This window comes from Nylanderia fulva, unplaced genomic scaffold, assembly GCF_048542155.1.
Source record: "Nylanderia fulva isolate GAGA-0341 unplaced genomic scaffold, ASM4854215v1 Scaffold396, whole genome shotgun sequence".
NCBI classification, from domain to species: Eukaryota; Metazoa; Arthropoda; class Insecta; order Hymenoptera; family Formicidae; genus Nylanderia; species Nylanderia fulva.
In genome coordinates this window covers 25,597-39,229 of record NW_028190473.1, presented here as the reverse complement: position 1 = coordinate 39,229, position 13,633 = coordinate 25,597, and the positions used below count along the sequence as shown (strand labels likewise).

General features: G+C 35.3%; 3 protein-coding genes across 5 annotated transcripts; 2 read left to right on the top strand and 1 right to left on the bottom strand.

The window, feature by feature from the left end:
- Nucleotides 1–279: 279 nt before the first annotated feature.
- LOC114929445 (DNA polymerase alpha catalytic subunit-like) lies at nt 280–8,966 on the top strand. Of its 2 annotated transcripts, none has more exons than XM_085485813.1 (21): nt 280–783; nt 1,063–1,266; nt 1,435–1,759; nt 1,842–2,184; nt 2,266–2,631; nt 2,749–3,099; nt 3,180–3,381; nt 3,561–3,634; nt 3,954–4,070; nt 4,171–4,354; nt 4,427–4,555; nt 4,627–4,802; nt 4,878–5,118; nt 5,183–5,322; nt 5,407–5,612; nt 5,690–5,954; nt 6,078–6,252; nt 6,323–6,489; nt 6,637–6,885; nt 6,957–7,032; nt 7,127–8,966. In XM_085485813.1, exons 1-21 carry the CDS (start codon nt 768–770, stop codon nt 7,345–7,347), a joined length of 4,227 nt encoding a protein of 1,408 aa, XP_085341939.1. In that variant the 5' UTR covers nt 280–767; the 3' UTR covers nt 7,348–8,966. The 2 variants fall into 2 exon arrangements, with proteins under 2 accessions (XP_085341939.1, XP_029156824.2); XM_029300991.2 differs by having other exon boundaries at nt 3,561–3,829.
- LOC114929447 (pseudouridine-5'-phosphatase-like) lies at nt 7,407–8,623 on the bottom strand. Its single transcript, XM_029300995.2, is given in 5 exon segments — nt 7,407–7,689; nt 7,692–7,709; nt 7,801–8,033; nt 8,123–8,341; nt 8,424–8,623. Coding segments are annotated over 5 exon segments (696 nt in total). The 5' UTR covers nt 8,488–8,623; the 3' UTR covers nt 7,407–7,527.
- An 882-nt stretch (nt 8,967–9,848) lies between the features above and the next one.
- Nucleotides 9,849–13,539, top strand: LOC114929446 (Lysyl-tRNA synthetase). 2 transcript variants are annotated; one of them, XM_029300993.2, is made up of 8 exons: nt 9,849–10,131; nt 10,639–10,795; nt 11,066–11,515; nt 11,636–11,881; nt 12,001–12,423; nt 12,633–12,826; nt 12,924–13,086; nt 13,240–13,539. In XM_029300993.2, exons 1-8 carry the CDS (start codon nt 10,100–10,102, stop codon nt 13,336–13,338), a joined length of 1,764 nt encoding a protein of 587 aa, XP_029156826.1. In that variant the 5' UTR covers nt 9,849–10,099; the 3' UTR covers nt 13,339–13,539. The 2 variants fall into 2 exon arrangements, with proteins under 2 accessions (XP_029156826.1, XP_029156825.1); XM_029300992.2 differs by lacking the exon at nt 9,849–10,131 and adding an exon at nt 10,163–10,555.
- Nucleotides 13,540–13,633: the final 94 nt, after the last annotated feature.

The window sequence follows — 13,633 nt, the reverse complement described above, 5'->3', positions numbered from 1 at the left end:
ATTAAAATTAAAAGTCAAATATAATTTTTGAACACTTTTATATTATTAAAAATATATAATTCGACTCTCGAAATATATTAATTCATTATAAAACGTATACGTATTAGTATTTTTCACATATTAAAATGATTAGAATAAATTAAATTAATTATTAAAAAACTAAAAATTAATTAAACGACTTAGACTTAGATGATAATAATAATGAAACATTTATTAAAAAATAATTATAATAGGTCAGGTTAATATTTTATTTATTTATTTATTTATAACATCATAAAATTCTGTCCTTTCCGAAATACGCGAACGCTACGAAAAGATAAATCTCGTACATGCCGCCGGACGAGTTCATGAGCATGAGACGCTCTTATCTTGGGAACGTATTAATAGTTACTGCATTGACTACTACTACGATATGGCGCTGAAATCAGTGAGAAATGCTGGTCTCTCCTTCATCCAGACCTTTGGCGATCTGTCTATTAATCTGTGTCTCCAATATCAATTCGGAGTTTGCCTGGGTGTACTGCCGACCCTTATGTGCACAGTTTAGCTATATAACTAGAAAATTGATCTGCAGGCGCCATAACGCGGACAAATCTCAAGTCCGTCGAGTTATATCGAACTGCGAGATATATCGATATCGATGCATTCGAGATTCACATGTACTTATCTCCCGCCAAAAATCACATGTCGAATCGAACTAGTGCGACAAGAAGTGGCATTTGCGTGTTTATGCTAACAAAGGTGTTTTCCATAGAATTGCAGCAATAATGGACGATTCGCAGCGTAAGTAATTTGTCAATCGCGAAATAATACAATTCTGTATAATCAAATGTCTACAATGGACGTATTATATATTTGCAAACACTACTGCATTTTCTTTAAATCTTTTGTTTACATTTAGTATTTGCATGACTGATCATTCAGTAAACATTGATATTTGATTGTTGACATAAAATTGATCGTATAGAATAAGTAGTATGAAAAATTGCATCATGTTATTATTTGTTTTAAATACTGAATATGAGTACTGCATATTTTTGTTCTTTATAAAAAATATTTTAGCATCTACCTCTGGCAGAACTAAGCGTCAAAAGATTGATAAAACTGGCAGACTCTCAGCTTTAGAAAGATTGAAAGAGCTTCGAAGTGGTGGAAAACGCAAATATGAGATTGAAGAGTTAGAAAATGTATATGATGAAGTCGATGAGAAAGAATATAGCAATACTGTCCTGAAACGTCAGCGGGATGATTGGATAGTTGACGATGGTATAAAAGTTTCTCATTTCAGAGAGAAAGATATAAAATGTTTCATTATAAGTAAAGCAGATTAGATTAAAGAACAATTTGTTTGTAAAACATTTTGGAAGAAAAAAATTTTAATCTTTATAGAAATTAATGTATAGAAGCATTTTAAATTAATATTTTCAATTGTAGGAGAAAGTGGATATGTTGAAGATGGGAGGGAGATCTTTGATGATGATCTAGATGAAGAAAGCATTCAAGAAGCAAGAAAACAAAGACATCATAATATGGCTGGACCTAGAAAGAAAAGAAAGGAAGAAAATGGGAAAAAAGGGGATATTCAAAGTATGATTAGAAATATGCCCTCTAAGAAAAACATCAATGTAGTGGCTAAAGATGATGATATTTTGGGAGAGTTGCTTAGCGAAATCTCTACAAATAAGAAGACAACAAATAGTCCTAAACCAGCAAGCAGCAATAAAAATAAATTTTGTCATACAGTTCATTCGGGCAGCATGTAAGTTGATAGAAGATTATATTTATATTGTATGTAAATTATTTTATGGAAATTTAAACCTTTGATGATAAATTTATTACAGACAAAATTATCAGATTTTATCCATGAACCAAAAAATAGATGATAAGATAGTATCTAAAAAGCTAGAAGAACAAAACATGGTGAAACCAGTGGAATCTAACACTATTACACAAAGTGCAAGTCAGATAATTGAGGATATAGATGATACTGTAATATTTGATGCGCCGCAAAAAAAGAGTGTTAATAAATCAGCCAATAATTCTTTGAAGGTAGAAAATAGTTCAAAGCCAGAAAAACAAGGTATAAAAAAATTTGTAGAACCTAATAATGTTGCACAAAGTGCAAGTCAGATAATCGAAGATGAAGATACTGCTGTAATGAATATTAATGAATGTGTGGAGGATGTGAGTTTCACTTTTTCCATCTTTATCTCATCTCTTATTACATTTCTGTAAGAAGATTTAACATGTGAAATATAATTGCAGCTGTCTACTATAGATTTCGATGATGGAAGCATGGATATGGATTTCTCATTGCCGGCGAATAAAACTGTTACATCTCAAAAGAATGGAGCAGACATACAGACTTCTACATGTAAAACTTCTGTCAAAAGTCTGAAAATCGGTAACGCTGTTGACCTAACAGAAGTGGCACCACAGTTGATTAAAACAAAAGATGAGGAAGAAGTATTCAGGTTCTATTATTTAGATGCATACGAAAATCCATATAAAAATCCTGGAACTGTATATCTTTTTGGCAAGACCTATGTACCGAATCACGATGTATATTGTTCGTGTTGTGTTATGGTACATTATATACCAAGAAGAATATATCTCTTGCCTAGAAAATATGTATGTATATAATTTTTTATCAACTTTTTCTTGGACTATTCAAATGTGTAAATATTTCTCAATTGTTACAAATTATTAAATGCAGCATTAATATTTTTTTATGCGCGTGAATTACAGATGAAAAATAACGAATCACAATTAACTACCATGGATGACGTGTATAAGGAATTTGATGAATATGCCAACAAGACGCATATAATGGAATACAATTGCAAGGAGACGAAAAAGCATTATTCTTTCGAGAAGGAGGGTACACCTAAAATTTCTGACTATTTGGAAGTTAGATATAACGCGCGTTATCCAGCAATCGATGCCGATTACTCGGGTCCGGCAATAGAACGCGTCTTTGGCACAACAGTGAATGCATTAGAGTTGTTACTTATAGAACGAAAGATTAAAGGACCCTGCTGGTTAGACATTAAGAACATATCACCCACCGCGGGACGGTTTGCCTGGTGTTCGCAAATAGTAAGTAAACGCGCATTTGTCATGTTGTATAGTAAAGGAAAAATTTTTCAAATACAATTTGTATTTGTACAATGCAACAGGTGCTTACCTCAGACATGGACAATATATCGGTGTGTTCTCAAGAGAAATCCAAGCCACCAATGGTCATAGCAACCCTGAATGTGAGGATGTCCTTGAATACAAAACTGCAAAACGAAGTGGTGATGGTTGTTGTATTGATTCATCACAAGTATAATATTGACAAGGAACCGCCAAAACCACCTTATGAGCGTCAATTTTGCTGTATGTTCATTTTTACATCATATTTATTGATTGTCTCAATTATTATTAACAATTATTATCGACATTGAAAACATTTAACATTATTTTGTAATTAAGAAGCATTAATTTTTAAAAATTGAATATTTCTCAATTTGTCTATCAAGATATTAATAAAAACCTTGATTTACAATTATGTACAGTTGTTACACATCCGCGAGAGACCCCGTGGCCGCGACAATTCCGGGATGCTTTCTTGAAGATCGCAAATATTGAAGTAATAAAATGTGAAACAGAAAGTGAATTACTCGAAGAGCTGTTAACTTTAATGCAGAAAGCAGATCCAGATTTAATAATAGGCTATGACTGTGCTTTTCAATTTGATGTTTTGATGCAAAGAATGTTTGCATTAAAAGTGTCAAATTGGAACAGAATGGGAAGATTAAAATCAACAACTCCTCCCCTATTTAGAGTAAATATATATATATATATATATATATATATATATATATATATACACATATATATACATTTTTAAAGCTGAAATTAGATAACGAATGTGCTAGAGGAAACTAATTCAAATACTATTTTTATAGGGGAAGATAATTCTCAATCAAGCGTTTGTCGGTCGTCCAATTTGTGATATACAAATCTCGGCAAAAGAATTGAACTTGAAAGTTAGAAGTTATGATCTGCAATCGCTTTGCAGTGCAGTAAGTGCATTATCATATATTATTGCTCTAGTACATTATCATATATTATTGCTCTAATTGTAAATCGATATCACGTAAGTCTGACAAATATATGTGATAGGTATTAAAGACAAAGGAACATGAATGTAAAGAGATCACGCCGGCGGAGACTCCGTTGTTCTACAATACAGCGGACAAAGTTCTGAATCTAATGCACGCGACGTTAAAAGAAGCGAGATATATTACAACCATAGTAATGGATCTCAACATTATACCGCTTGCACTTCAAATCACCTGTCTAGCTGGTACTATACGTTTTAATGTTTTCTTTTAATAATATAAAAAATTACGATTAATCCTCGAACGTGTGTGTGTAGGTAACATCTTATCGAGGACACTGTTAGGCGGAAGAGCAGAAAGAAATGAGTATTTGTTGTTACACGCTTTTCATTTGAAGGATTACATAACTCCGGACAAGAAAATTGAGAAGAAAGGACGAAACGACGGTGAGATGGCGATATATTTTTATATATTGTTATACGTGATTATGTATAACTAATGCTAGATTACGCATTAGATGGTCCACGTAGAAAGGCTGCGGCATACGCTGGAGGTCTGGTACTCGATCCAAAGAAAGGCTTCTACGACAAGTTGGTATTGCTGATGGACTTCAACTCTTTGTATCCGAGTATCATACAAGAGTATAATTTGTGTTTCACCACTGTGCCTGGTGCAGCGTACGCCGACGTCGAGGTAAGTCTTCATTGCGAACATCAAATAAATGTTAAAGCGTCTTGGATCAATACACATAATTTGTATAATTCGCAGCAATTGAATATTCCTGAATCGGATCTGGAGGCCGGGGTGATTCCGACCGAGATTTACAAATTGGTCAAAAGCAGGCAGCAGATCAAACAACTGATGAAAACGCCGAATCTATCGCCGGAACAAAAAATGGATTACCATATTAGGCAGATGGCATTGAAACTTACAGCCAATTCCATGTATGGATGTCTGGGAGCGACACATTGTCGATTCTACGCCAAGGGTCTCGCTGCTCTGATAACCGGTAAGATGCGGAATAAATACTTAGAATATCTCATAGCATGAATTATATCTATTGTTTCTCTTAGCTAAGGGTCGACAGATTCTGGAGGATACAAAACATTTGGTTGAGAAACTACAGTACGAGGTGATTTATGGTGACACTGATTCCTTGATGATAAACACCAACATTTTGGAATACGACGACGTTTTCTCGATTGGCAGAAAGGTATGGACAAGTTTGTATACGTTAATTTATCATCAGTTTACAATATTGCAGAATGAAATGTTATATATGTATTATATTCTCTAGATTATGCGGGAAGTCAACAATCGATACAAAAAAGTCGAATTAGACATAGATGGTGTGTTCCGATACCTGCTGCTCTTGCAAAAGAAGAAATATGCCGCCGTTGCAATGACGAAATTGCCAAATGGTCAGATACAATTAGCGCAAGAACACAAGGGTCTAGATATTGTGAGAAGAGATTGGTGTCCATTAGCCTGCGATACTGGAAAGTAAGCAGATGTAATATTTTTATTTGATTTTATTCTTATATTACGTTAAAAATGTGACATTTCTTTTCTTCTTTTAGGAAAGTTTTAGATATACTTCTTTGCGATCAATCGAGCGAAACGCGTTTGGAGCAGGTCGTTCAGATTTTGCAGAACGTAGCGAAAGGCGTGAAAGAGGGAACGACGCCGTTGTCAACATTTGTCATCACTAAACAATTGTCAAAAAATCCAGACGCATATCCAGATAAAAAGCAATTGTCTCACGTGATAGTAGCGCTGAGATTAAATAAAGCAGGTGGTCGGATGTGGAAAGCCGGCGATACGCTACCATATGTTATATGCGAGGTTTTTTATTATCATATTTGCAATTTCTCACGATTTTTTCAATTTGAGTTATACACACTCAAAAATACTAATGGATAAATATATTTGAAAAAATAAAAATTATTTATTATTGTTCCGCATTAGGATGGAACAGCCGCTAGCGCGACAGAACGAGCCTATCACATTGATGAAATGAAGAATAATGAGAAATTAAAGATAGACGTCAATTATTATTTGCTGAGTCAAATATTCCCTGTGATATTACGAATCTGCGAACCGATCGAAGGCATCGACGATGTCTTCTTGGCTAATAATTTAGGTAATGTAGAGTTTGAGCTTTAAATCTTAAAAGAAATGATATATATTCTATGTGTCAATTCGCTTTCCAGGTTTACAATTCGTTTACAAACCAAAAGCGTTAGCTTGCGAAGCAACTCTGAACCTACCATTGGCTATCAATGATGATAGATTCAACAATTGTCTTCCTTTAACATTCAAGTGTAAAAATGAACGATGCAATACGGACATAGTGATTACAGATACCGTAACAGAGTTTGTAAGTGTTTTTTTTTTTTTTTTTTTTTAGAGTTTCAAGATTATTTCGAATATTTTATCTCTGTAAAAAAAACTAGTAGTAATATATTTATAATAGTTTTTACATTATATTGAGAATATATTTACATATTTGTTATTCTTTGCATAGCATTCTGGTCGGCAATTGTCGCTCAATATGTGCCCTAATCAGGATTGTAAATTACCACCATGGAAATATGCAAACGTGATACAGAATGTGATTCAACTTGCTATAAGGAAAGCGATCAGCAAATATTACAGTGGTTGGTTGGAATGCGAGAATCCGCTTTGTTCCAACCGAACAAGAAGATTGCCGTTAGATTTCGCGAAAAAATTTCCGGATTGTCCAGTATGCAAAGACGTTTCCATGAGCAAAGTTGTAAGTTTAATCGAACAAATTACACGAAATTTTCACTACAAGGTGATAATAATACGCTTATACTTTTTCAGTATTCCGGGACGGATCTCTACAATCAATTATACTATTATCACAAGATGTTTGATATTAGCCAACCGGTTTACAAACGTAACGATCCCTTTTTGTTACATGTTTTACCAAAATCCATATGAAACGATTAGAGAAACGTGAATTAATAATCTCTTAAAAAATCTGCTTTCAGATTTGTTGTCCCAGTGTTCACGAGACATGATCGCCGCGTACAACACCCTGAAAGAGGCGATCGACAAACAATTGAAACGCAACAAGTTCTCGTGCGTAAATATTACGGGTATATTCAGCGGCGCCAGTTCTAACGCAGCAATGTTTGGCGGTGCTGGCGGAACGCAAGAGGATTTCGACGAATTGGGTGATTTATCCGACGACACAGACAAGGAGATTTAAAGAGAAAAATACGCATCGATTAAGAAATAACAGACAAATCGAAGGAAAGACTGCACGCGTTAAATCATTAAATTATTTTTAATTTTATGCATTTCAAGATAATACCGACTCTGTATATACATATATATGTATCTATTATGCGTGCGCCTCGATAGTCTTTTCCTGGAAAAAGAAAATATATTACGTCTCGTATGGTGGCAATCCAAACTTCTCCGGCTGAAAGTCCTCGAGACTGTTCAGAACCAAAGTCGCTTCGTTCGTGTAATGTTTGGGAAGCATCGGATCCGGCACCATAACGACCTGCATTCCAGCGTTTAGTGCAGCTTTCACCCCGTTTGGCGCGCATCCTCGAAGACCAGACACTAAAAGAGTTTGCAAACAATTAACAGTTTCAATCACGTCTATCAGTTATTAAATATAAAGTATTTGAAAGCTATTCGAAGAGTACATTACCTTCGAAGGATCCGGATTGTCGTCGAAACGCTTGGCGGCCGTGAAAAATATATCGGGTGCCGGCTTTCCGTGTACAACCTCAGAATCCGAGCCGCCGATCACTTTGTGATCAAAGATCTCGAAGAGATCATGCCAACGCTGGGTTTTCAAATCATAATTGTGTCGGTCGGAGCTTGTGGCCAAAGCAATCGGAACGTTGTTTTCCTTTAGATGCTTCAAGAGCCGTACAGCGCCTATTATTTCGGACAAGATCCGATATATATTGTCACTCGAAATATACGTTGCATTATAAAATCGTGGAATTCGTTTCGGTATAGAGTACCTGGCATGGTACTAGTGTGCGGAAACAATTCCTTGAAGATCCCGACAATCTCTTGCCAAAACTCCTCGGCCGTTATTGGGAGCTCCAACTCTTCAACTGCAAAACTAGCAACGTCCTTGGTTTTGAAACCCATCGTTTTTGCTTTGTGGTCCCACGTGAATTCTTTACCGTAACGATTGATGATACGATTGAAAGCCTTGGTGTATAGATGTTCTGTATCTGTAAAAAAAGAAAAAAATGCGATAAGTTAACTCTTAAATAACTCTTAAATTAACGATAAATTAACTTAAATTTTATTTACCGAGCAACAAACCGTCCATGTCGAATATGCAATGAGTGACCTTGTTGTATGTATCGGCCGACATCTTGCGATGTAAATTCTCAAGTCGGGATCTGGAGGAATATATAATATTTCAAGTGCAACAATGATGACACGCGAGATGAAGCAGATGAGACTTGGGTGACAAGCGAGAAGACTCATCTGTTATACTCTATATTACGTAAACTGCCTTATCTTACATATCATCTATTGCCTCATCTTACGTCTTTTATCTATGTTAATGAATTTTTCCATAACATATACTTTATTCGTCATGCTAATGTGTCGAAATCATCGAAATGTTACTGCACGCAAAGACAAGACGACGTTCGTTCCAAGTGAATTTTATGACAAAAGTGGGTTTATAAAATATATTTTTATGTATAGATATGAAAAAGGAAGTATACGATACAATTAAAAATAATTGAGGTCACATTTATCGGTATATTTATATAAAGAGCCCCATTTAGTGGCGCAGATAAATGTACTAAATATACAAATAATATTACTATAAAGTTAATCATATTTTCATCGTACATTTAAACGCATCTCATTTAGAGGTATGATTAGCCCTGCTAAAAAAATTTTTATGTAATTTTATGTAATTATATATAACAATATATAAAATTATATAAAAATATATAAGTTTGCATAAGCTATGTATAATTATATATATATATGTATATATATGTATGTAATTATACATAGCTTGTGCAGAATTTAAAAAATTTTAAAATACATTTTTTACCGCGTTTACTCCGAAGATTCTTCACAAGCCAATATGTTTGTATAAAATATTAAGATTGTTCTTAATATATATATAATTTGTAAAAGATTTGTATATGAAAAACTAATATAATTTTAGATTTTTAGAAGAAAAGCAATTTCTTTAAGAATATTCTTCTCAAACGTTTCCAACTTATCCGAATCCTAAAATTACGATGAGACTTTTGGAAAATTTAAAGAATGCGCGGGAAATGAGAAATTATAAATAAATAAAAATATAAAAAATATATAAACAAAGAAAAATTAAATCATAACTTAAATAAGAGAAAAAAATGTTTTAATAATTCTAAAATTCAAAATATATTTTTCAGATTTTTAAAAAATTCCTTTGAATTTAAATCTAAAAAGAATTTGCATTATCTTGGCGAGATTTAAATTATGTATTTACCCTTATTTTTTTCTAAATAAATAAAGCCAACATATATATTTAAATACTGAAAACCAAAATGACATTTGTGCAATAAAGGAGAACAGAAAAGTCAAAATGACGTTAATTTGACGTCACATTGACTAAATTTCATTTTTTGGTCAATATGACGTCAAATTTAGGCAATATGATGTCATTTTGACTTTTCTGTTCTTGGGATCGTTCGCGTAAGCATAAGTAAAGTATACTTATTAAGAACGGAGAGAGAGAGAGAGAGAAAATTTTATAATCGCCCGCGAGATCGACGTAGCGTACCTCGACGTGAATCGGAAGTCCGAGGTCTGCAAAGGTCTGAGCTCGACCGGCCGGACGTTTCACGTCATTCACGTGCAGTCGCACTCCCGGATCGTTCGCTTTCGCACTCGCACGCAGTCTGACCAACGTGCGGCTCATCCACCGGACCGGAGTCTCTTCCACTTCCACGGCGGACCGCGGGTTCATCAGTATGGCGGACGTAGAGGAAAAATTGTCGAAAAAGTGAGTATGTGTGAAGCAAAGTGCGTAGAGTGTTGTCGGACCGAAATCTCAGTCCTCGGCGACCGGATGATCGGTGAACCGCGCGAGTTCGCTTCAAGGCGCGCGCCAGAGACCTAACCTGGATGTCGGCTTCAGGCAGCTCGCCACGCGGCTTCCCACGTTGCTCGCGACGTGGACCTCCCTATTCTCCGTCCGTGTTTCTTCGCAGATAACGATATCTCTTAGAAAACAAATCTCGGACTCTCTCTCTCTTTCTCTTTGACGTCACGTGAACGAGGTCTAATCTCGTGGGGTATGACGAGATCATGTTCGCTACCCTGAGCAGAATTCGCGCTCTCGTTCTTAACACGCAGCCCGTAACATGGCTTGCGAATCGCGAGACAAAGTTGCGTCAGCCGTCTCTGCTTCGTCGGTTTTACACCAAGTGCGTAAAATTAGTACGATCGACAGGCAGCGAATTGCTAGAGAAGAAGAGAGAGAGTTGCTGAAGCTAGTCTCTGATTGCAGCGAGCTCAAAAGACGTCTCAAAGCTGAGCAGAAAGCCAAAGAGAAAGCTGAAAAGGAAGAGGCCAGAGCGGCTGCGGCAGCTGCTCAAAAGGATCAAATAAAGAATAATGAGAAAGCGGAGAAGAAGGATATCAAGGAGGAAGAAATTAGTGCAAATGTAAGCATTAAACAGCCTTGCGAGATAGAGTATTTATATCGTAGAATAGAAACCTCTTCATTTGATCAGCAAGCACATCTTTATATAATTCAGCAATTCAATTTTTGTCTCTTATCGTGCTTCCATAGTTTACATTCTCAATTGAATTGTCTGTCAGCCTGTGATTATAAAATTGAGCAATATTCTTATTGTATTTTGTTTTAGTTTCTATCCCATTAACTCATTTGTCTATTCATTTCTCCATTGTAACTATATTTTTATTGTTTCTAGGAATATTTCAAGCTCCGGTCGAATATCATCAGTTTACTTAAAGATGCAAACGATGAGCCTTATCCACACAAATTTCACGTATCGATCTCTCTTACGGAATTCATCGAGAAGTTTAGCGAGCAGCTTAAGAATGGTGAATCGTTGAAGAACGAGGTATATAATATAGCCGGACGTGTCCATTCGATTCGGGAGGCTGGCGCCAAACTGATTTTCTATGATCTTCGAGGGGAGGGCGTCAAAGTGCAAGTGTTGGCCAATGCGAGACTTTATAAAAGTGAGGACGAGTTTGTGAGGGATACTGCAAAGATCAAGAGAGGCGATGTCATAGGCGTCGTTGGCAGTCCCGGCAAGAGCAAAACGGGCGAATTTTCAATTATACCGTCTTCCATTACTCTTTTGAGTCCATGTTTGCACATGATGCCGCATCTTCACTTTGGTCTCAAGGACAGGGTAAGAAGTAACTTGGTCAAAAAATACATAATCCGCCATAGAAATTATATAAATATATAATATGCAAATATATTGTATGTGTAAATTGTATGTGTTGAGAGCCTTTGTACACACAATCAGGAAACGAGATTCCGACAACGATACCTGGACCTTATATTAAACGACCAAGTTCGACGAATCTTTCACATACGCGCGCGGATAATCCATTACATGCGTAAATTTCTGGACGAGATGGGCTTTTTGGAAGTTGAGACTCCTATGATGAACATGATTGCCGGAGGTGCAACTGCCAAACCCTTCATTACGCATCATAACGAACTCAACATGGATCTGTACATGAGAATTGCTCCGGAACTGTATCTCAAGGTAAATAAATCGTTTCTTCTCTACGTTAGACTTGACAACATAATAAATTCGAAAGACGAAAGAAAGAATGAAGCACAAGATGAGACAACGATAAAAGCCGTGAATGTTTAATATTATAGATGTTAATCGTCGGTGGGTTCGACAGAGTGTACGAGATCGGCAGGCAATTTAGGAATGAGGGCATCGACTTGACCCACAATCCAGAATTTACTACTTGCGAGTTTTATATGGCGTACGCGGACTATAACGATCTAATGCAAATGACGGAGGACATGGTGTCTGGCATGGTGAAAGCTATACATGGAACTTATCGGATACAGTACCATCCTGATGGACCGGACGGAGCGGCAGTTGAAATCGACTTTACGCCTCCTTTCAAGCGCATCTCGATGATGCAGGAATTAGAGAGGATTCTTGATATCAAACTGCCAGCAGCCGATCAGCTTAACACCCCGGAAGCAAACAAAATTCTCAGCGATCTCTGTGATAGCCGTGATATTGAGTGTCCTCCTCCTAGAACATCAGCGAGATTATTAGATAAGGTAAGGATACAGATGTGGAAAATTAATGTAACGCCTTAAAAACTTTTTAATTTGACACTTTAATAGATGGCATTTTGTAACATAAGAACAAATTATAGAAACATGTATACTAATAAATATAGTTAAATAAATATAGCAGTTCGATATATGATAATATATATATATATGGATCCTAGTTTTTCAAAATTATTTTTTTTTTTTTACAATAGCTCGTTGGAGTATGTATTGAAGATGGGATCATTAATCCTACATACATCATTGATCATCCACAAGTGATGTCTCCTTTGGCGAAATGGCATCGGTCCAAAAAAGGTCTCACAGAACGATTTGAGCTTTTTGTTGTGCAGAAAGAGATTTGCAACGCGTACACTGAACTGAATGATCCATTCGTTCAAAGAGAAAGGTAATAAATTAATTTTTATTAAAATTTATCTCGTGAAAATGTTTTGAAAGATTAAGATTACATTTTTACAAATTTTTAACACTATATGTATGTATAGATTCGCGCAACAAGCGATGGATAAAGCAGCTGGTGATGAAGAGGCGCAAATAGTCGACGAGAATTTCTGTACCGCTTTGGAATACGGTTTACCGCCAACGGCAGGTTGGGGAATGGGTCTCGATCGATTAACAATGTTCCTCACTGACACAAACAATATTAAAGTGAGTGCGATTGGTTAAATACATTTCCCAAAACGAGCACAACAAATTTTTTAATTAATCTATCTTTATAATTGAAATTGTTTAAAAACAAACCATTAAGTTCTATTAGATTGTCTCTCGTTAGAAAGTATAAAGCTATTTTTTTCTTTACAGGAAGTATTGCTTTTTCCTCATATGAAGCCAGACATTAATCCAAATAAAAATAAGGAGGTCGAAGATGATAAAATACCAAGTGACAATGGGGAAAAATAAAGTACACGGATTATTAAATGAGAATTCAAATAATAATTTAGAAAGTAATTTGAATAAAGAAAGCTATTTGGAAAACTTTAATATTTATTACAGAAAATATAAATGTTTTTTTTTTTGAATAATTAATTGCGGCTTATATACACATGTGTAGATATTTTTTAAATTATAAACTATTAAAAATACATAAACATTTTTTTCTTATATGTATTATATTTATTTACCCAACTACAGGACATTTATTACAAACGAATATATATTTACAAAATCGCAAGAACACGTAAGAAAACAGTATCAT